This window comes from Protomyctophum parallelum, assembly GCF_964188405.1.
Source record: "Protomyctophum parallelum genome assembly, chromosome: 14".
In the NCBI taxonomy this organism is placed as follows: Eukaryota; Metazoa; Chordata; class Actinopteri; order Myctophiformes; family Myctophidae; genus Protomyctophum; species Protomyctophum parallelum.
Window position 1 is genome coordinate 22,862,539 of NC_139709.1, and position 23,286 is coordinate 22,885,824.

General features: G+C 42.1%; 1 protein-coding gene across 4 annotated transcripts; it reads right to left on the reverse strand.

Annotated features, from left to right (window-relative positions):
* Positions 1–1,674: 1,674 nt before the first annotated feature.
* Positions 1,675–15,190, reverse strand: LOC310871064 (casein kinase I-like). 4 transcript variants are annotated; one of them, XR_014570295.1, is made up of 12 exons: positions 14,199–15,190; positions 13,581–13,650; positions 12,824–12,972; positions 12,277–12,511; positions 11,844–11,929; positions 9,802–9,886; positions 7,424–7,572; positions 6,927–7,010; positions 5,876–5,977; positions 3,801–3,907; positions 2,259–3,548; positions 1,675–2,161 (listed from the first exon to the last, which is right to left on the reverse strand). XR_014570295.1 is itself a non-coding variant. In XM_083782520.1 (11 exons), the coding sequence occupies exons 1-11, from the start codon at positions 14,457–14,459 to the stop codon at positions 3,494–3,496; spliced, it is 1,380 nt and encodes a 459-aa protein (XP_083638646.1). In that variant the 5' UTR covers positions 14,460–15,190; the 3' UTR covers positions 1,675–3,493. The 4 variants fall into 4 exon arrangements, 3 of the variants coding, with proteins under 3 accessions (XP_083638646.1, XP_083638645.1, XP_083638647.1); XM_083782520.1 differs by having other exon boundaries at positions 1,675–3,548; positions 7,424–7,569; XM_083782519.1 differs by having other exon boundaries at positions 1,675–3,548.
* Between the last annotated feature and the right edge of the window lie 8,096 nt (positions 15,191–23,286).

The window sequence follows — 23,286 nt, forward strand, 5'->3', positions numbered from 1 at the left end:
GTTCGCTAACAGCAGGGTGGCAACTAGCCGCAATTTGCCATTGACAGCCCATACATCCAAACAGAAAAGTCCTATCTGATTGGATTTAACGACACCATGCATTGCTAGCCTGATTATCAGACTGTAGCTTTCTTGAAGAGCGCTGGATCCAGGCTAATGCATTGCAGCTGTACGAAAAGCTTGAATTATCTTTCTGCAAAGTGTTTGTTTCATAAAAATCCACTGTGGACATGTTATGAGCTATTTTCCGTCAAGGAATTCCTTGCAGGTGAAGTGTTGTAGTTTGGAAGCACTCGCTTTCATTAAAGCAAACCTCCTGCTGCCTGCTGCATTATGTGCAAATTCAAAACAGGTGGTACACAGGGCCATCAAGTGATATACAATTATCACTTACAAACTCCAACACAAAAATAATCACCTGGCTGCAAGGAATTTCTTGACAGATAGCTCATAACATGTTTACATAGGAGGCCTTTGCTGTGTTTCACTAGTTTCAATTGAAACGGGCCTCCACCCTCAGGGGGGCCTCCGAGCCAGATGTCATTCAACCCCCCACCACCCATGGCCCTCTCTCTCTCTCTCACTCACTCAATGCCTTGCTCTCTCCCACGATGACGATGTTAAAGTTACACCTATTTCCTGCTAATAACTTGGTTAAAATGTGCAGCATTGGGAGATAAATGGGAGACACTTTATTGTGAAGGGACAACAGGATGAGGTGTTGTTGCTGCGTAATTGTCGAGAGTAATGGCTGCGAGCGATACTGAACAGTCAAAACTATGTGTCAATACGCCTGTATCAACAGAATAATAAGTCATAGGAATATATGGGGGCCTCATTTGGTCATTAAACGGGCATCCAGATTCCTAAGGCTGCCCCTGCATATCTACAGTGGATTTTTATGAATCAAACACTTTGCAGATAATTCAAGCTTTTCGTACATCTGTAATGTTGGCGAGTTTGACGTTGCTTAATACAATGAGATAGGACCTTTCTGTTTGGATGTATGGGCTGGTAATGGCTAGTTGATGGTCACGTTCTGCATAAGGCCTATTGACCTTCGCCAAATGTTTAAAAAGATCCAACTCAATTATCTGATATATAATGGGATTTAATGTAGTTAAGTCATATATCTTTCCATTTTTAATGCAGTTTCAAATACTTGTCAGTATTGGTTTGAATGCAGTTTGTGCAGTGCAGACGGGCGCATATAAAAGGTCCCTAGTGATAACATTCATCCATTTGTATCCCCCTCCCCCCCACCTTTACTGTACATATTTTCTCTTTTGATTTCTAACCATTTATGATTTTTTTTCTCACAGTAATGTATATTTGTATGTCATTAAATGTTCTGATGAATTGAAAATGGAGGACCCCAATGGAAACACAATGGTTCTTTCTTGGATTTTTTTATCCTCTCAGCAGACCTTGTATTGAACTGTGCTTTCCTGTGCTTACTCTACAAACTGTTAATACAGTTTTCAAATAAATCATAGTAGTCTTCTCCAAACTCAGGCAGACCTCTCGCTCTCATCGGTGAAGAGCAAATATCACCTCAGTGGAGTCCTTTATGAATCTACTGTTCAAAGCCTCTTAATGAAGTTTAGTATAGTCAGCAGAACAATAAATGAGTTGAGCTTGATTCCCTCAAATAAAAATAAATAAAAACACATTTTCTTTCATTCAGTTGTTTTAATGGAGTTATCTGGCAGACATTAAATCCTCCAAGCCAGAGAGACAGAGGACAAACAAAAACAAAAACAGAAAATTAAAAAGACAAGTTATTTAAAAAAAATAAAATTGAGGAGCACACTAGAAGCTACTAAAAACAAAATCGTTTTTCAACAACTAAAACCAGAGGAAGGAAGCAACGCCTAGTTCAGACCATCAAACGATAGTGGTTTTCCACTAAATGCGTGTGTCCCAAGTACTCAAAACATCCCGGTCACCTCTGTGTGCCTCAATAAGGAAGGAGTTCCTAGAAACATATAGCAGGCATCTGTTTCTGATTGGTTGCTGCTTTGTCTTGCCACAAAACTCCGCAAAAAAGTTAAGCTTGATTCAACTTTTCTGCTTGCCTTGCATAGCCAGCCTTCATCTGCCTTTGCAATGCATATCGCCCCAGGCAGATTAAGTCTGGCCCCTCTCAATTGTGGGAGGACTTCACGGCTGAAGTGGTGACGACCCAACCAGATTTGTCTGGAACCACTGCCAGGCTATAACCAACCAGGGCCCAGTATGCAAATATGGGGCGGGACATTGCAGGGAAAAAATGTAATACTGAGAGGGACGAGACTAATATCCACGCAGTGATAAAGTATCGCTACGCGAGGCTACGTTTCTGTACCACTTTTTTTTGTCTACACCTCCTGTCACAGAAAACTTGCTCCTCACCATAAACAATGCATGGAATGGAACCACGCCACTTTCTCAGAAAGTGGAATTCCAGTGAAGGTCTGAACTAGGCATAAGGGTTCCAAAGTGTAGTCAGTTTGTTTTTAAATTACAAAAGAAAATGGGGGAATAGAACCTTTTACATAATTTTTTTTAAACATCTGAATTGGGTAGACATGAGATTTTCCATCTCAGGGTGAATGTAACTTCAGGAAATATACTTAGCCCGTTGCGTCGCAGCAAACAGACCAAGCCACTCCCCAAATAAAAACATCAGACTGTGTGCTAGAGCTGCATCTTTCCGTCCAAAGAAATGTCTCTTTGTAATGACAAGCTCCAGAGAATGTTTGTCTGTATGCATATTCATCTGTGTATGCAGCTGCGTCATCCAGTCTCAAAATTCCTCTTCTCCCGTTGTTCTGTCCATCCATTAGAATAGAAACACACCTGTCCCACTCCTCTCCCACCTGTTTGTCTAATGAACGTGTTAGTTGTTGATCCGATCTGGTAGCCAACAGGCTAGTTAAGAACATGCCAGCTAAAAAGGCCAGTCAACAAACAGGCTAGCGGCAAGTTTGCCAGCTAAACAGTTTGCAAGTCACCAATTCCATGTGGTCCCAATCATAAGTTCCACTACGGCATTTGCATTGATCCAGTTCATTATCTATATTCAACCTTGTTGGAGCCATAAATACATAAGAGTTCCTGTCTAAGACATGCTGTGCTCACTGCTAGTATAGCTAGCAAACATTTAAGGTCCACTGGAGTCCAGAGGCACATCAGACGAGCAGACCTGTCCTGCTTCTGAAGGGTTCTATTATGGTCCGACCCTGTTTGGGGAAGCACACAGCAGACCAGAATAGATTGAACCAGACTAAACTAGTAAGCGCATCCTTCTGTCTGGCTGTGCTGCTGACCTCTGGTCCAGAACACACCAGCCAACCGCTGCTTAGACTACAAGACACTCCAACAGCGGAGGAGAGGGTGGTAAGGTGATAGAGAGGAGGGGAGGGTGTGAAGTGTTGTGGTTGAGTGAGAGCAAGAAAGCCAAGAGGAGACAAAGAGAGCAGAGTTGTCTCATCTATCATCTCCCTCATTTTCACTTGTGTCTCTGGAGAGCTTTCCTCTTCCTCCTCTTGAAAAAACAGCAGCACCTGAAAAGCACACAAAGTCTAACTTATAAGAAACACTTTGCAATTTTGGGCACATTATTCTTGTGCCCAAATTGAATTGTGATTGGTTGAGCCATTCAAATCTATTGTAAAATGCTCTATAAACATATGTGACTGCATTTGACATTATTACTCTTAATAGTGTTCCTTGCTCTTCTAAAATTACTGAAAAGCACAGCATCTTGGGATGTATTGCTTTAATAATTGTGCCTCTGTGTGTGTGTTTGTCCTTACTTGGTCTCATCAGCCACTTCTACCTCAGCGTTGGCTGTGATTGGTGCGTTGGAGTGTCCCGCAGTAGGGTCATCTGTGTTGAGCTCCCCATTGGTGGAACTCATCACCTGAATTTGGACAGGAGAGGGGCGAGAGAACTGATGTTGAGTCAGGAAGTGAGGTGTATGAACGTTGCACAAAACCTACATGTGACATGAGGACACTGAGTGGACTGGTGGTGAATAAAATATTCAACTCTCCAATGATCGTTTTTAATTTCTGGAGCTGAATGTGATCTGCATTCAGTTGAGTGTGAATTGGGTACTTTTGGCGAAATATTTTGATTTTATGTCACAAAATCTTTATGTCACAAAATCTTTATCATTAGCTTTTATTACAGTCTTCATGATTTGTAAATACTGTGCAATTCAGACATGGTAATGAAGTAAAAAGATAAGATGTGCTCTCTTATCTTGAGTGTGAGTGTTGTTGATTGTCAACACTTACACACATGCTTATGGGTGTTTGCTTTCACTCTTTCCTCGTTTACAATGGGACATGTCAGATAGACTTCTGGACTAAAGCTTGTTGCAATCAATAGATTTCACTGGGGAGGAAATAGAGAAGGTGATTCTCTCTGTGAACAGTGAGCTGCTCTGTATGTACGGTGAATAACTAATTTTATACTTTGGGGTTGAATTTACTCAATGATTTCGTGGCAGTTCTTAACTGTAGTACAAAAAAGAATAATTGACAAGGTTAGAAAGGTAATAATAATTTTCAGAAACATAGGACTGATTTCAAAGGAGCATCAATGAGGAAGCATTGACAACTACTGGTGGTCCGGGTCATTTTATTGGCGACGTCTCTTAGTTGGACAGCCTTTGGCAACAAAAAAAAGCTGGGACAATCTCGCTGTGGCTACAGTACCGAGTGTACTCATCACTTCTACCTGCCACTTCCATTAGATCAACCATAAAGATTAAGACTAACAGATAGTATCTCACACTTAATCCAACAACATAGTGTTGTCTGTTCAACCTCCCATCTTCTCCACAGTTCACCCTTCTCTTTGTGATAGGTTGCTAGTTCAGCCCTGATACAGACAGGAAGGTTTATTCCAACCGTAAACTGATGACTGAATAGCGGCTGGTACTACATATACAGTGTGGCAACCTAATCTGCCCAAGTGCTCTTGAGCAAGACACTGAACCTCCAAATGTACACTGCGGCTGACCCTGCGCTCTAATTTCTCAGATGCTGCTCTCAGATGCATCTGTGTGTAGGAGTGTGTATGGGTATCTGTATGTATGGGTATCTGTGTGTAGGAGTGTGTATGGGTATCTGTGTGTAGGAGTGTGTATGGGTATCTGTGTGTAGGAGTGTGTATGGGTATCTGTGTATAGGAGTGTGTATGGGTATCTGTGTGTAGGAGTGTGTATGGGTATCTGTGTGTAGGAGTGTGTATGGGTATCTGTGTGTACGAGTGTGTATGGGTATCTGTGTGTAGGAGTGTGTATGGGTACCGGTATCTAGGAGCTATCATCTGTGTGTAGGAGTGTGTATGGGTACCAGTATCTAGGAGGTATCATCTGTGTGTAGGAGTGTGTATGGGTATCTAGGAGGGTTACGCAGAATCTATTTTAATGAACTTGTGTTAAATGGCAAAGAGATTTTCAGGCAAGCAGAGGAAGACAATATGCGCACTGCAGCTGGTCTGGGTTCACATGCATTTTGATCAAAACCAAAAATGCAATTGATCAAAACCAAAAATTATCAATTTTCATAAAAAATGAAGTAAAACAGCAGGTTTGGTTGACATCCTCAGTCTGTCAGAGATTATCTCGCCAACTTCAGCATCTATTGTTGAGCAAGGCATACTCAGTAGTCAACAGATCACTGGTCTTACCAGATATGAATACAACACATATCTGAGGCCTTTGGGTTGGTAGTTAACACCCACACAATCTCACACACACACTCCTAAATGCCCCGAACAGCTTGACTTAACTTTAGTCAGTCCCGCTGCAGAGACAAAGAGGGGCATGCAGACAGACAAGACGGAAAAGTTAGACAGAGACAGAACCTCCCAGTACCTGGACAGAGCCTCCCAGCCTATCAGCAGTGAGATGGGAGCCCAGCAGCTCTCGATTGGTCACTGGAGTGGGCTGGGACTCACTGCCTTTCGCCTCTGGAGACTAGAGGTGACAGGATGTCATTAGGAGGACGAATGTGGGAGAAAGGTTGGGATGGAGGGGGTGGGGCAAGGAGGAGAGAAGGTGAAGAGGTGATGGAAGGGAAGAAATGTGGAGTAGTAGATGTGAGGAACGTGAGGAAAGGAAGTATACAGAGGGGACAGAGAAGTAGAAAAAAAGCATGGTAGTAAATGGGAGAGCGAAGCATGAGAACAATAGTCAAGAAATGGTGGTAGACAGTGTATGAGGAAACGGAAGAGGAAGAACGGGTTTAGAGAAGATATCTGGTGTAGATGCCACAGGAGGGTGTGCACGTTGAAAGTGTGCACAATCAATCAAGAGTGCATGGGAGGGTGTGCATGTGAGAGAGGCCCATGCAAAGTCAAAGAGTAAAGAGAAGAGAGCGAACAGGTGGACCTGTTCATTCTATGTACTACTTTCCCTCAACCGTCAATGGACCTGGATTGTTATTGGTGAAATGTTGGTTTTTGCTTGTGAAAAAGTACAGCCACATATTTGGGTATCTAAACGGATAGTGTGCTGTCCACATAATCACAACATCTCCTGTTCAATTCCAGACAGAGTTCAATTCACCCCACACCCCTCTCTACACTCAGCTTCTTGTCTCACTACTCTCTCCAATCTAAATTAAGCAAGAAAAAAACGACCATCTCTAAAAAAAATCTTAAGAAAAAGTACAGCCACGTTTTAATGAGCCCAAGTCCCGGATAAGCAATTTATCCTGGAGGGTGGTGTCCTGCACTTGTGTGACTGGGTTCGGTGTGTACCGGTATGTTAATATACATGTGCCGTATGTATGTGTATGAGCGTATTATAAAATAAATATTAGTTTGTTGTGAGTATGTATGCAGTGTGTGTGATTTCTATATCTGCTTGTGTTCAGTGTAGTGTGTGTGTGTGTGTGTGTGTGTGTGTGTGCGTGTGTGTATACCTGGTTTTTGGTCTGCTGTGGTGCTTTCTCTCGGCTACCGGCCTGAAGTGGAGTCTCGCTGGCCACTGGACCAATAGGAGTGGGCTAGACACACAGGAAATGAGGTCAGAGTTGGCTACTGCAATGGTCGATGAGTAATTAAAACGTGGCATGTGGACATTTGATTAGCTGGATGGGATTTATGAGTTATATACCCACTGTGCAGAAATCTACTGATGCAAGATGTACTCAGAGTCCGTAGATGCAGAATGCAAAAATGCAGCTAGTTTTTAAGTGGCCCCAGACAGGAATATGCTAATACGTTTTTTTTTTACCTGCTGGCCAATATCATCAAGTCGCATTTTACTGGGACAAAGCTCAGTTCAGCAATTAATATAAAGCACTTCACTCAGTAATACTGCTGGTCAAAGACGTAGCCATCTCTCACACACGTGCAAACGCACACGCACACGCTCACACACACACACACACACACACACACACACACGCGCACTCACCAGTGGCTTTCCAGTCCAGTCATACTGGTAGTCAAAGACATATCCATTCCTGTCAAAGAGGTCCGTGAAGAGCTTCCTAAGATAGTCATAGTCTGGCTTCTCAAAGAAGTCTAGCCGACGCACATACCGTAGGTAGGTGGCCATCTCTTCTGTTGCACACAGACACACAAAGCGATAAAGGTACATGTACATTAATACACACATAGATACAAATGTACAAAGATTTACATGGTTATGAGAAATCACCCAACAACACAAAATGGACAAGTGGGGGTGATTTCTGTGGGAGCAGCCAAACGGTTCACACCAGGGAGGCAGCCAGACAGATATTTTGTGAAGCCACTAAGGACTAAACTAAGGGACTTCCTGAAAGTTCATATAATGCCCTGTTGTGGCACTGTCATTGGGCCCAAAAAACCCCATATCTCCATAGAGGTCCATGTATTTGGGCCCAACTTCACCTAGACTGTATTACCTTAATAAACATGGTCATGAATACTTTCTGCTTCCAGTCACTAGTTTAAAGTCTCATTTCTCATGTCATAATATTCTTTTTGGAAAATGATGGTCCCATTTATTAAAAAAATTACCTTTCAGTATGTTCTGAGGGGCGTGGCTACCGTTACAGTCTATGATCGGGAGCCACACCCCGTTCGAGTCAAAATAAAAACAAACAAAGAAGAAGGGGGGAAGTCCCACCTCGTTGTCTGGGCCAGCCAATGGCCAGCTGGGCCCAAGCGGATCTAGAAATATGGCGATTTACAATTCAAGGACTGACAGGTTTCATCTTACGTCCATATTAGACCCGGAGAACGCTTTGTCCATATATTTTTACAGTATGGTTCACACACAAAAAATTACATGCATGTCTGCAGATCCCAGGCATGTGTACATCAATGTATCAATCATCAATCAGTGTGTAAACAATAAAATCCCCTTCTCTGCAATTGCTCCTCTATTGTACCTGATCTAGAATATAAGAGAGAATGTATTCAAGGTCAACTTGCCTTGTAGAATTAAGGGTGGAAAAATCTAAGTAGAAGGAAATTAGATCCTGTTTTTTAGACGGAGACAATCAATGATTAATGGTTCACAGAGTTGGTGCAGGGCCAAAAGCACTGGAGAAGAAGAAAACTTGTTTTGTTGCCAATTTATGGATACGTATGTAGAAAATTACAAAATTCTGTTATGGTAAATTGGTCAATAGCTTAAATAAATTTTAACGATTAAAACTTGTGATATAGTTCTGAAATAAAAAGTAAATTCTTGCAGTTGTTGAATTGGATGTGGCAGAAGCAAAGCAAACCAGTAAACAGGTTGAGCAATAAACACTGATCAAGTTAGGGGCCAAGGGTCACGGTACGACTGTAATTAATTGATGGGTCACACATTACTTTAATGTTTTTTTTTTTCCAAAAGAAGAAAAAAAGCCTGGGAGAGCCACCCTGGAAATGTGGCATAGGAGTGGGCTCCTCTCTCTCTCTTAGCGGAGGGCGGACTTGTAAAGATTTGGCTTTTTGTGACAAGTTTTTGAATTTTGGCGTGGTGTTGGGTATAAAGTGTTCAAACAAATTGGGCATGCCCCCCAGTGGTAACCTGACGCTGCCAGATCCAAGAAGCTTGCTACACAAAATTGTTTCACAGCTTATTGGGATCTGGGATCTCGGAAGCAAATTCGATGACGGGCTGTTCCTTTTTTTCAAGATACTTGGTAGATGATTGGATGGGACCGTCTGTCTATCACCGTGTGGGCGTGCAAACACAACCAATCATATTGACGTGTCTATATAGCTTCACATCCGGTTTCGCACATATCCCGCCCTTAGCTCACGCTGATTGGTTAGACCACGGAGCGGTTCGGTGTTAGCTGAACTCCCTGAGAGATTCCAGATGGATGCTGTGTTGGGGAACATGGTTACCCAATACCGCCCCCATCTGGCAAAGTCAGGTTACCCTAGTGGTGCACAGACTCAAATATTAGATACATATAGGTATGGTTGAAATCCAAAATAATTGATAAAAGGAGATTCAATGGATTCTGTTACTATTGGGTGTGCTAAATAATATACACATATTTTATGGTTTCATTGCAAACTGACCACTAGGGGGCGAGCCAAATTAGTTTGCGATGTTTTTTGAAAACCTTATGCCCATACCTAACGGCATGTCAAAATTCAAAAAGCAGTTACCAAGTGCATAATTGTTATGATTTGTCTTTACGTGATGGCTGCCGGGAGCTAAAATGCCTATGACCTGGGATTTAATATGTAAAAAAACATTCTCCTTGATTAGATCATGCCCCTCTCTACTGGCAGACATTTTTACTACCTTTAGTATGCGTACAGTGTGTGTGTGTGCGTGCGCACGTGTACACAGACCTGGAAAGCTCTCACAGAGGACCTCTATGGGCGTGTCCCTCTTTGTGTCTCCTATCTTCTGATAACGCTCTTTCAGTGTGTCAGCCTGAGAAACAGAAAGAGAGAGAAGAGTATGGAGGGACAAAACAACTAATTTGTTTATTCACAATGGACATTTGTCCTCTACCAGCTTCCACATCCACTTGACATTGACTACTGATCCCTGCATGGACTCTGGCACAATTGCACTACTAGGATGTACATTGCAGAACTTTTGACAGTTAAGGATAACTGCTGAGTGTGTCTGTCCTATAGAGCACCGAAGTCTGACGTCAATATCGGTGGCGAGGGCGCAAATCCACAGGTTCATGTACTTTTTATTTGCATTGTAATCCCCATCCCCATTGAAAAATAAACAAATCATCCACCCAGGCCGCTTCACTCATATGGATATGAAGAATCAACTGACTGAGAGAAAACGCTAATGTTACTGCTGCTGAATTAGTTACATTTTCACTAGAAACAGACTGTATCATATATGAGTGACTGATTGTCATAAATGATACAGAGACACCTCACTGACAATAACGCTGAGACAGCTTGTTTATTTTTGGACCACAATGCTTATAGTAGACGATATTAAGATCACCCCATGTTATTCTACATAGAGAAATTACTTCCGTGAACCAGGGGAATCGAGGGGATTAGCGTCAGGACTTTGGCGCTCTATAGGGCCAGAGCGTAGGGAGTAGTTTAGCTCAGAACGGGTTATTCGGGTTGCCATTTTCCTGCCTATCAGTAGGCTAGTAGGCTGCTAGGCTACATTTTCCAGCCTCACTGTGGAGACATATACCATTGTAGATGTAGATTCTACATCTTAAAACTGTAAACATAAAATAATTAAATAAACACTGTATGGTTTGGGTGTCAGCTGACAAAATAACACCTTCAGCAACATTCCCAAACACATATATGCTCTGCTCCTACATGTAGGCAGGAAGATGGCACCCAAATAAGCCAAAATACTACTGAACACGTCACTACGCTCTTCCCCTATACCCTCAACCTATAGGTTGAGAGATCGTACATATTCACATACTCACTGTGAAATGTCTACAGACAGAACATATGTGTGTGTGTGTGTGTGTGTGTGTGTGTGTGTGTGTGTGTGTGTGTGTACACACAGTGTAACATCTGTTCAAGTGCACATTATTGCAATTTTTAATAAGCCAATTACATGGCAGCAACTCAATGCATTTATGCATACAATTACACACATGGTCAGAGCATCAGATGATTTACTGTAAGTGACTTTGAAGGTGGCCTGAAACTTTGATACAAGGCAGAACAGAGCCATTATTTTCATGTTGTAGGCACCAAATGCTCACCCTACCATCCAGATGTCTCAGCATTTTCTAATGTTCGATTGGTGAGCCTGTGCAAACTGTAGCCTCAGTTTCCTGTTCTTAGCCGACAGAAGTGACACCTGATGTGGGCTTTCAGAGATGCTCTTCTACCTCAGATGTAACGAGTGAGTTATTTGAGTTACTGTTGCCTTTCCATCAGCTTGAACCAGTTTTTTCTTTTTTACACCATTCTCTGTAAACCTACTATAGATGGTGCATGACATTCCCAGTAGATCAGCAATTTCTGAAATGCCAGCCCATTTGGCAAGCATGCCAGGATCAAAGTCACTTAAAGCACCTTTATACACCTTTCGGATGCTCGGTTTTAACTGCAGCATATTGTCACGGCCATGTGATGAGAGTATGCCTAATGCACTGCATTTCTGCCATGTAGTTGGCTGAGTAGAATATAAAACATGAGCTATGGGAATCACACAGGTGAACGAAAACATGATTTATATTTATTCATAAGGGCTTGCTGGTGACAGAATCACGCAGTACATTTGCGTTTTACAGTTTTAAAGCTCTAAAGGTCTGAAAAACACATTTTTCATTTCATTGGGTCTTCAACAATGTGGGAGGAAGTAAAGAAGTACAGATCAATGGATGGATAGATGAATGGACAGATTGGTGTATGAATGTGTGACGCCCACTCACCTTGAGCCCCTGCCATGGCAGGCTGCCTCGCAGGAAGTACATAAACATGTGACCTAAAGCTTCCAGGTCATCCCGCCTGCTTTGTTCTGACGAGAGGAAAGGAACCAACAGAGATTTAAATCACAGCCAACTCCAAGCTACACAGTTTGCTCTTATCTTTGACTTTGACTCTTCCAGGAGTGGGCGGAGGCATGTGGTACATTTGTGTGTAGTACTAGCTTTCTAGCACTGTTAGCAAACACACTCATTCCAACAGACAGAAAAGACACATGATCTAATGAAATATACTGAGTACATAGAACAACATACTTCAGTTATATAGTATATACAACTTAAAAATAGTTGAATAAACATCAGTCAGTCCAATATGTGTGAGTGAAATAAAGCAGTATATTTATATGAATTAATTATATTAATTCAACTAGATTTTCACCTTTTCCCAGGTGTGTATTGATGCTCATGTATCTTGCAGTTCCTGTCAGACTCTTGTGTTCTCTGTAAGGGATGTGTTTCTTGGTCTCTGGGTCTATGTATTCCTTAGCCAGGCCAAAGTCGATGATGTGGATGGTGTGTTGGCGTTTAGAACCAGGTCGGCCCACCAGGAAATTCTCTGGTTTCACATCTCGGTAGATCAAACTTCTGGTGTGGACAAACTCCATACGGGTTATCTATGGGAGGTTAATGAGCAAATGTCAATAGCTCTCTGCGTTGTATGGGGGGTTGAAATCTCCGCCAGGGAACTCTGAATTCATTTTAAAATTAAAATTAAATACATTATACAAACATACATGTATGAAAACTCAGTTTTGATTGGTGAGGAATCAATTGAAATACTGGCAACTAACTACAACGTGTAGGCGTTTGTGAATAACAGATCACTTATCTGCAAGTTAAATTTGACTGCAGATGTTTTAAACAAATCATGGTCTATCATGTATGCCGTTTTTAAGTCCAGTTGTCCAGTCCAGTGTTAGTCTTACCAGTTGTATGGCTATCATGAGTACGGTCTTCAGAGAGAAGGTTCTGTCACAGAGGTCAAACAGGTCTTCTAAACTAGGTCCAAGCAGCTCCAGAACCATAGCGTTGTATTTACCACATGGTCCGAAGTAAAAGACCTGAGGTACACCCTCTACAAAGAGAGAGCGAGAGAGAGAGAGAATTACGGAGGGAGGGTATAGAGACAGGGGCAGAACAGATATATAGGCGCATGCACTTTGTATTGCATGCATTGAATGAACATTACTATTATTACCATTATAATATTTTGCATAACAAAATCAAGCACTCCACAAGAGGATGCTTGCAAAGATATGTGAATTGTGAACTAATATCCATTTCATGTCTCAGAATTTAACTGACTTTTGGACAGGTAGAAAACTATAGCTTAACTATTGTGGAGTGTCCAATTATTTTACCTGGATTTATTCTTGGATAATTCTACTTGAATGTTGTCAGACATGAAACCATGACACATATAGCCATCGGATTCCTACATGAATCCCACTACTAATTCTTAAGTGTTTCATACTCAAAGACCGTCTAAGCTCACCACTTGGTTGAATTTACATGATAAAACATGTGGTAGCCATGCCTACAAATCAAATATAGTTTGACAATCTTGTGCACATTTGTTCCCAATGTGTTTGTAACTGTTACTAAGTATTAAGTATTGTTTCCCCCGCACTTATTATTTACACTGTTAACTCTACTGTAATTTTTTTACGTGGTGCTTCTCACCTGAACTCCCCAGCTGTTTGTAGAATCGATACTCCAGGTGGAGCTGTGGTGCTCTGGACTTGATTGGTTCCTGAAAAGGAAGCATTGTTTAATTTGCCTTTTTTTTATCACTTTTAAGATATAAAGGTTTTCCTCGGACAGTCTAGGTCTAGGATACGTCACACGTTTGGATAACTGAGCCTGGCTTCTCAGGGCTTCTGGGAAATTGAGGCGCAATGCAAAGTCTATGGAGCATAATGGCGGCATCCATCCATCTGTATATGTCAGCGGACTGACCTCATGCTTCCCTCTATGCATGAGGAGTCCAAGCTGTTTCTTTTCACGTGACAGGGGGGAGTTTTCTGAACATTTTGAGTATCTCAGAATATCTGTAGCTCCAACGGTTTAGAATATAGAGCCATGTTTAAAATAGCAGTTATTTTGGGCGTCATTTCCGGGTATTTCGTCCCGGATAGAGAATTTATCATGAAGTTATTCAAGGGGGTCATATTAGTCAAAAACAGTTGAGATATTCTCCGCTAAATGAAGTGCATACATAGCTTAGCCACGTCCTAGACTAAAAACAAATATTACATTGGCCAGTAAGAAGAATCAACAAAAGAAAGTCAGGCGTTTTACCAGCTTGATGGCCACATATTCGTTGGTGTAGAGGTTCTTGCCGAGTCTCAGCTCACCAAAGTTCCCACAGCCGATCTTCTTTCCCACCCGGAAGTTCGGACCAACCATCAGAACTCCGGAGTTGGAACCGGCGCTCCGGCTGCCATGCCCTGATCGACTCCCAGTCTTCCCCGACATCCTCTTCCCCTCCTCGGGCTCCCCCTTGCCCCCTCCTCCCCCTCCACCACCGCCTCCTCCTGCTCCCCGCTTGTCAAAGTCCATCAGTTTGTGGTAGCCTGGCCTCTCCACGATTAAGCTGAGTCCATGCAACCCACGTGACCACCAAAATGGCTGCCTGCCGGCCTGACTACCAAACGTTAGGCTACAAGGCTGGATTCGAGAGTGGGGGGTTCGGGGAGAGGCCACAGGCTGAATTAACTTCGATGGGGGTCACACGTGAACTCAAATTCGCGGAAGGGGTTGGGGATAATTGGGTTTTTGAAAAAACTGAAGAGAAATCAGGCCTGAGATTAGATCCAGATTACACTCAGGCTGACAGAAAAAGGAAGGGAACGAGAGTGGAGCTGTAACTAAATAATGTATGTCTATAAATTAAAAGACTTAAGGGAAGAAAGAGAAGTAGTGTCTGGGCACTTCCTAACAGCTATTCATTGGGCTGAGAGTGAGTTGGAAAAGCAACAACCACAAAGTAGCTGTTTGAGTAGATGGACCAATGGATGGATGAATGGATGACCAGGGAGGGGCACCACTACGACCTTAATGAGGACACTTCCCCCCTTATCGGGGCCAAGGGTGAAGATGGAAAGGAGGTGGATAATGATCTGTCACCATTTGTAGCTAGCTAGCCACATGCTAACATGCTACATGCAGCTAGCACTGCTACGCTAGCTTTGTGCTCAGCTTTACCAGTCGACCATAACAAACCTGCAGTTAGCACAACATACAGGCAATTTTAGCAAGACTTATGTTAAAAGGGTAAAGTCTTGAAAGACCTCAGACTAGCAGCATTAACCCAGCGTTAATCCGAAGTTTAGAAAAAAAGCCTCAATTTGAATACACCAAAGTTGAAGGATTTCAGATGTTCAGATGTGTTCTCCAAACACATCTGAATACTTTCATTTTCTATTCTAGCCCAGATCTGTCTCGTTGCATCTGTCCTGGTCTAGACAGCTTGTTTTCACAGTGCGTGGTCCTCCACTTACTGGTTGCAGTCACTACTGGTATGTAAATCCTACATCCACAATTACTAGATCAGCAACCTGGCTTTGTCGTATGAAATACCAGTAGTTTTGGTCCTTGCTTCAAGGAGTGTTGTGAATTAAGGTTTCAGTGAATTCACCACCTAGAAAAAGGGAGTGGTGGGAGGGAGGAAGGAAGAGAGAGTCAAAGATTTAATACAGTAATTTCTATAGCATTGACTGTCTTAGCATAATATACATGCAATGTCTGCTCTTTAAATAAATACTTTTTGAAATGTCTATGGGAAAAGTGCATGGGGAATTATTTCCTGGGCCTGTCGGAGGGACTGTGATGCTATAGAATTCCAACATTTTATTTAAAGAAGCAAAACATGGAGAAATATGTTCTGATTCTTTATAGGTTTTGTTTTTATAGTTTTCTTGATGTGAATGTACCATTAACTAGCCTACTACTACTACACAACACAAAAAATTATCTTCAATAATAGACCAAACTTATTAAAGCTAAGCAATACATTTTATCTGAATAAATAAAAAACAAGCAAAGGTTGGCTGGCTTGATTTAATTTTACAATCATCCGTTCCAAAGACACAGTATCAATATGTGGACCAGATAAGATAAAGACAACAGAGTATATTTAGACAGAAATGGTGTCGTGTCGTGGAGTAACAAGTTATTTGTTTCCGACAGTAGTTCCACATATTAATGTTATGCATGCAGCATGATATACAGCATCTCCTTATTCCTAACTAATCTCCTTAGATCTGTCTCTCCTCTCAGTTCCTCTCTACTCAGCACCACATCTTCATCAACTCGTTTCTAAACCTTTGCCCTTTTAACTTTTCTACTGCACTCATCCACCCCTTACCATTCTTTATCTCCCTTTCTCGCAGTGGCTTCTGCTTCAAACAACAGAGGATAGGTCATTGTCTGCAGGTAGCTGATATTGCGCTCATTGTGCATGTGCGCGTGTGTGTCAGTGTGCATCAGTCACTCGATACACTATCATCATTGCAACACAAAGCCATGAAACGCCACAAGTTAAATCTCTAACTCAATCTGCAATTTGGTGGTCTGTCTGAGATTAGCCACACAATTCACTATGCACATTTCGTGAATTTCGTTTGTTTTTGCAATGTCAAACAGAAATAATAAACGTTATTAAAAAAAGCATGCTATCATTCTAAATGTTCCACATTTGTGCCAGTAGTTACGTTATATCAAATGTGTAACTCAGAAAAACAGTCTAATCTATCTATAAATGCACCACGCCTGTGTGTGTGTACATCTGTACGTTGTCCCACCGACTTCAGATTTGACACACACATTGGTTCCACACCACCACAGGGAGTGCAGCCTGGTGTCAAGTCCGTCGGATCGCGGGTTGTTCAGAACCAGCATAAAATCCTCTGCCCGGCCTCTGGACAGGGCCACTGCTCCATATATGGAGCTGGCCTGTTTTGACATCACAACACTCCATATTTGGGCATGCCGCATGCCTGATACAGAACTCCTTATGTAGGTGTCTGTAATCCACGTAACTCAAAACCGTTCACCCCACAGACTTCAAATTCGACACATGCGTTCCACACCTCCGCAGGGAGTGCAGTGCCCAGTGTCGAGTCGGACCCACGGTTGTCCAGAATTGCCACAAAAGGCCTCTGCTCGTGCTCTGGACAGGGCCACTGCCCAGGCTCCATATATGTAGCTGGCCTGTTCTGACATGACAACACTCCATATTTGGGCATGCCTGACACAGAACTCCATATATAGGAATAAAGAGACAGACACAGAAATCTCCATATATGGGCATAAAAGGCACACTGACAGATGGATGGAACCAGAGCCATAGAGTAAGACAGAGTTAAGACATTGAGGGGGCAGAAAACAGCCAGGTCACATGGTTCATGTAACTCGTTTGTCACTGTAACCTAATATAGACTCCAATGCATTCCATAAACTTCCGGTTCAGGCCTTTCAGCCTTTGTCACTATTCGCCAATAGAAGTCTATGTAGAAGAGCCGCCATTGGACTGGCCCCATGAAGTGAACGGAGTAGTCGTAACTCTGTCTTACTCTATGGCTCAGCATGGAATGGATACTCTGACACGGGTATAAGTATTGCATAGCCGGGTGGGGCATGGATCTCCAACTTCCATCGTTACAGACTCTGTGCTCTACAGCCGGGCACCAGGCTAGTCCATCTATAAATGCACAAAGTCTCTGTATGTACGGACGGACGTACATACATAATATGTATGTACGTCCGTCGTGGATGTACGTGGATTACAGACGTGCGCACAGTGCACATATTATGTGCACTGTGCGCACGTCTGTAATCCACGTAACTCTAGAACCATTCGCCCCACCGACTTCAAATTCGACACACACGTTCCACACCACCACAGGGAGTGCAGTGCCTGGCGTCGAGTCCGCTGGATACACCATTGTCCAGAATCAGCACAACAGTCTCTGCCCAGGCTCTGGACCTGATCACCCCTATGGAACTGGCCTGTTCTGACATCACAATGTTGTTCTGACATCTGTATAGACTCCATATTTGGGCATACCTGACAAGGAACTCCATATATGGAGCATAAAAAGGACACAGACATAATAACTTGGTGGGCATTCATTTCCAACTTGCATCATTCCAAGTAACCGATCTAGGATAATCTGTTAATGATTATATACATTCGAATTTAGTGATGTGGATGACATGTTTAATGTTGAAATCCTTTTGTCCATAGCGCAGACACACAATTCATTTGTTTTTGTTTATGACAACACAAAAATGAAATAAGTCTTCATACACACACACACACACACACACACACACACACACATATATATATATATATATATATATATATATATATATATATGTGTTGTCTTGTTCTGTCTGTCATCAGCACACACGCCCAGCATAGATAGCAAAACATCCCTATCAACCGGCTACGGACAAAGTAAGACCAGACGCTTCCTAATAAAAGCTTCCGCTGTACATTTCCTGTAAGTTCAAATAAAAACAATAGACAGGATTCCAATATAGAGGGATCAACTGTATGCAGAGCACTGTCTTTTTAACCCTATATACTAGTTGACCAGTAGCTGCAAGGATCTTAGATGCTCGCCACAACTTCTCTAAGTTGCAACACTCTATTGACAGCCCATTCATGAAACAGAAAAGTCTGATTGTATTAAACGATAAACTCATCAAATTTGCACCTGTACAGACAGCTTGGGTTATACTATTTATCGCTAGCAAGTCTTTCTTGTTTCCACATCACAAGCTTTTTTGTATTAATTGTGCAGCACTACACTGCATATGTTCAATCTTTGTGGTTTAAGGTGGTGCACACTACGTTGAGTGATTTACAACAAATACTCCCAGTTTACAAAAACGAACACTTCACTTTATAGAAAAATCAGGACTGCACAGTGTTTGACATAAAGTTGTCCAAAACAAGGTGGATTTTTTTCTTTTCTTTTTAAACAAAGACTTGACAGAGACAAATAGGATAACCTAAGCTGTCCATACAGGTGCAATATTGGTGAGTTTATTATTGTTTAATACAAATTTTCACCAAATGTTTGATTTAACTTCAACTCCAGGACAAAGACAGCACGCACCTGCATACACATAGCTCGTCACAATGGATGTCCAGTACCAAAAAATGTCCTATGACTGTACTCAAAGACTAATAGATGAGATCACTTATCATAACATCAAGTAACCCAAACTCAACCTGTCAATATCCAGCACTGCTCAGACTGCTGTATCAAATACCCAAACAAACTACAGCCAAAGCCAGCTCTCAGATGTTTGGAGAGAAGCCTGATATATTGCAGAGGGTGATTTCATGGAAAGGGGCCATTCTTCCAGAAATTATTGAATGCATCTCCTGCAACACATAGTGGAAGCCTGTTTTCCAATCACTTAGTACAATAAGGGCATATTAAATTTTCACTATGCTTCATTGCTTAGGATAGGAATGGTAGTACTAGCTGTGTGCTATGCTCTCCCATTGAACTAAACAGTAACTTGTGGGACCTTAGGGGAAAATAAGATGTTGATGTTTTATCTTATCTTGTTACATTTTTGAAAATCCCCTTCATGTATCAACTATCAATATACATGTAATGTTATTGTCATTACGCCTTCACATAGTTCACATTCACAACCACCAGACTTCTAGCCCACTGTGATGCCATCTGTCTACAATGTGTATTGTACTATTGGGTTACACTACACCAAGCAGTGTTTAACTCGTTAAAAATGAAGTTAAGCTTAGGGCTGCATTGATGATGTAAATGGCAAGTTTCCTGCTTTTGAAGAGTTACGAATGTTTGCTGCTTTTTATGTTCAGAAGAACAGAATAGCTCGAATGCTACACTAGCCAGTAGCCACCTAGCTAACACTAACGCAGCCAATCTAATATTTAGACAAATACTGTCCGCTTGAATGAATCACTTCACAATTTAGCACCCAACAAACAAATGTTCAATCAAGATGTTTGGATAACCAAGCTGCTTGATGCAAAAATAACACATTCAACCACCAATCGAGCAAAATAAGACAGGAAGTTGGGGGTAGGCCACATTAGTTTGTGGGAATATGTTTGGCCTCAGCTTAGTTTTAGCCAACAGTTCATTTATAACCCGTCGTCGCACGACTGCTTTCGCTCGAAACAAATGACGTATGTTCAACCAAAAAGTGTCGACATGCGCGACGTCGACATTTTTCTCAGTTAAAAATAAGCCATTCATCGAACATTTGCCATTTTCTTGGAGCAACACTTATAGAAAGTGTCGCGCAACGACGTATAAATTAGCCTTATGGAAACAACTTCAATATCCTTCTCCATGATCTCTGAGATCAAGTGGAAAATACCAGCTATTCGGTTGTTTTGCATCATGCAACACCACATCTAACATAAATAAGAGGGTATAGCGTTAGTACCTTGTTGACAACATCAGTGGATGGCTACAGAGCTAATTTTCCAACTGCGAGCTAGCTAGCTAGCCGATCTCCATATGAAACTAAATAGACGCTAACGCGCTAGCTAGCTAATGTTACATTTCTATCCACACACTGCCAACCATTCATAAACATTACCAGGCTGAACAAAATGTACGACAACAGCCAGAAAGCCCGTTTACCCACCTAACTGCTTTTCCCTTTAAGACGTCAACTTAACCGTCCGGACTTTTACAATTCTGATCTTCTTCGTCTCATTTTTTCTTGTTCATCGGTTTTCTCTCTCTGGATGTTTAGCTAAACCAGCTGAGGAACCTCGCCAATGACGGCCACGCAGTTTGCGTTGGCGTGGAGGTGTACGGCTGTCTCCTCGCCCGGAGTCAGCGTAAATCTCTTTGAAGAATAGAAACAGAAAATGAACGTGTTTTGGGGGAGAAAAATATTGTACCCGACTGTTGAAGACACAGAAGGGGGAGGGAGTCATTTGATGTAGGTGGTTTTAAAGTAGTCCCCCCCCCCCCCGCGACTGTCCATGTGTTCTTTTACAGATTCTCCTAATGTAACTTTTCTTAAAGGTTGGTTTGGCTATGCCTATGCCACAACTTAAGTCCAACAGTTAACTATCTACTGAAAGTCTGGTGACGCGAGGTTACCTATCTATCTACTATAGTCTCTGCCCTCCTCTCAACACACACTGTGGAAAAGAGGGCGCTGTTTTTCCTTTATATTTTTTAACTATGGGTTCTCAGATTGCCTATCTACTGTGGCGTCTCTTTTGCATATTGGTTTTGGTCAAGTATCACGAACGCACACAGCTACACAGGCCACCCCTTTGGATAAAAATAAATACAAATCATTCATTCTTATGTCGCATGTATTGAGGTGTAAATGTTTTATCAATCATAATGTGTCACACACACACACACACACACACACACACACACACACACACACACACACATACAAAAAATCTTCACAATCCTATTTCTCCAAATGTTATGTTTTGCTAGTTTTTTGGAGGGCAGCTCCAATTAACTTTGTTTATTTTAGTTTTATTCATATAACACCATTTGACTAATGGACTTTTCGACACAGGTGTACTAAATCCTCATGCAGCTTCTCAACGCCTGTTATTATGTAGCATTAATGTTTAATTAATCATAAATGTAGTCAAGGGGCTTTATTGTAATGACAAAACATATGTCTACATTGCAAAAGAAGTGGAACAATACAATCAAAACAAAATGTATGAAATTGAAAGTCAGAATCTCCAATAAATACATTTCTATGTACCAAGATCACTCGATGCAGATAGTGGAGGAATACACACAATGATTAATCTTTAGGTTGGTTGTGCATTCCATTTGATATCCTAGTCAGGGTCGACAGTCACACATGTAACACGCTCAAAACTGGAGCCCCACAAGGATATACTGAGTCCTCTGCTGTATACTGTATAGCTCCATGCTCCAACACCACTGTCAAGATGGCTGATGATGAGTGATGACACAGTGATGGTGAGCCTGATCTCAATTACTAAATTGATGATGAGGGTGCCTACTTGGAGGTGTCAGAAGTGTTGCAGTATAGTGCCACGAAAATATAGCCTTTTCTTGAGTGTTGGAAAAACTAAGGAGATAATTGTGGCCTTCTGCAAGGAAGGGCAGAGTTCCTACGTGCTCCTCCTGATTGATGGGCAGCGGAGAGAGTGACCACTGCAGCTTCAAATGCCTCAGTGTGCACATCACAGAGGACCCGATCTGAAGAAGACAAGGGGCAGTTAGAAATTCAGGGTGTCACAGAAGACATTGGAGTCCTTTTTGCGAACGCAGTGAGCCACTTACTATGACAGCAAGGGCTGAATGTCTGTGTGTGTGTGTGTGTGTGTGTGTGTGTGTGTGTGTGTGTGTGTGTGTGTGTGTGTGTGTGTGTGTGTGTGTGTGTGTGTGTGTGTGTGTCACGCTGTTACACCACCGGCCCGCCACCAGAGGGCGCAGCTGTAACACACACACACACACACACACACACACACACACACACACACACACACACACACACACACACACACACACACACACACACACACACACACACACACACACACAGGGCGCAGCTGTAGCACACACACACACACACACACACACACACACACACACACACACACACACACACACACACAACCACACACACACGAGCTGCGTTCGCTTCACGCGTTTGCGCGTCTTACTTGTACTCTGCTACCATGTGTGATATGGAAAAGGCAATTTTCCGGGATCTGGCAATGTAACTGTAGCCTCATTATTCCTGTACTTGCACAATGTATAATACAAATCTGTACATGCAAAGAATTTGTACAGATTTGTATTATACATTGTACCAGAATAATTACAGTAGGCCTACATGCACATGCAAAATTCAGATGTACTTGCACAATGTATAATACAAATCTGGTCTGCACATGCAAATTCTATAAATACAGGCAGACACTAAACTACCCCCATGTGGCTTTATTATAATTTCTATATAGCTGTTGCTATTAGCACAGTGATGTGGACCATTTAGCTACCTGTATGAGTATTGAGTAGTGACAAATAAACCCTCTAATTGTTTTATATCTAATCTAATATGCATGCACCTCATGGTACCATAGCACCACAAAGGCCCTATAAACAAGGCTCCAGACAATACCACAAAGACAGTAGACACCGATGTAGGCTACCTGTCAAACTACTTCCTAAAATGTCAATGCCGTCCGCAATCACAGCACCAGAGGGAGCGCCAGTGCTCCACTAACCCAGGTTTGGCTCAAACAAGGGGTTAAATTAATTTAACTCTTATGCCACAAAAATGTGGAACGCCCTACCACAGTTGTAAAGGAATTGAATCCCTACTTTCCTTCAAAACCGCT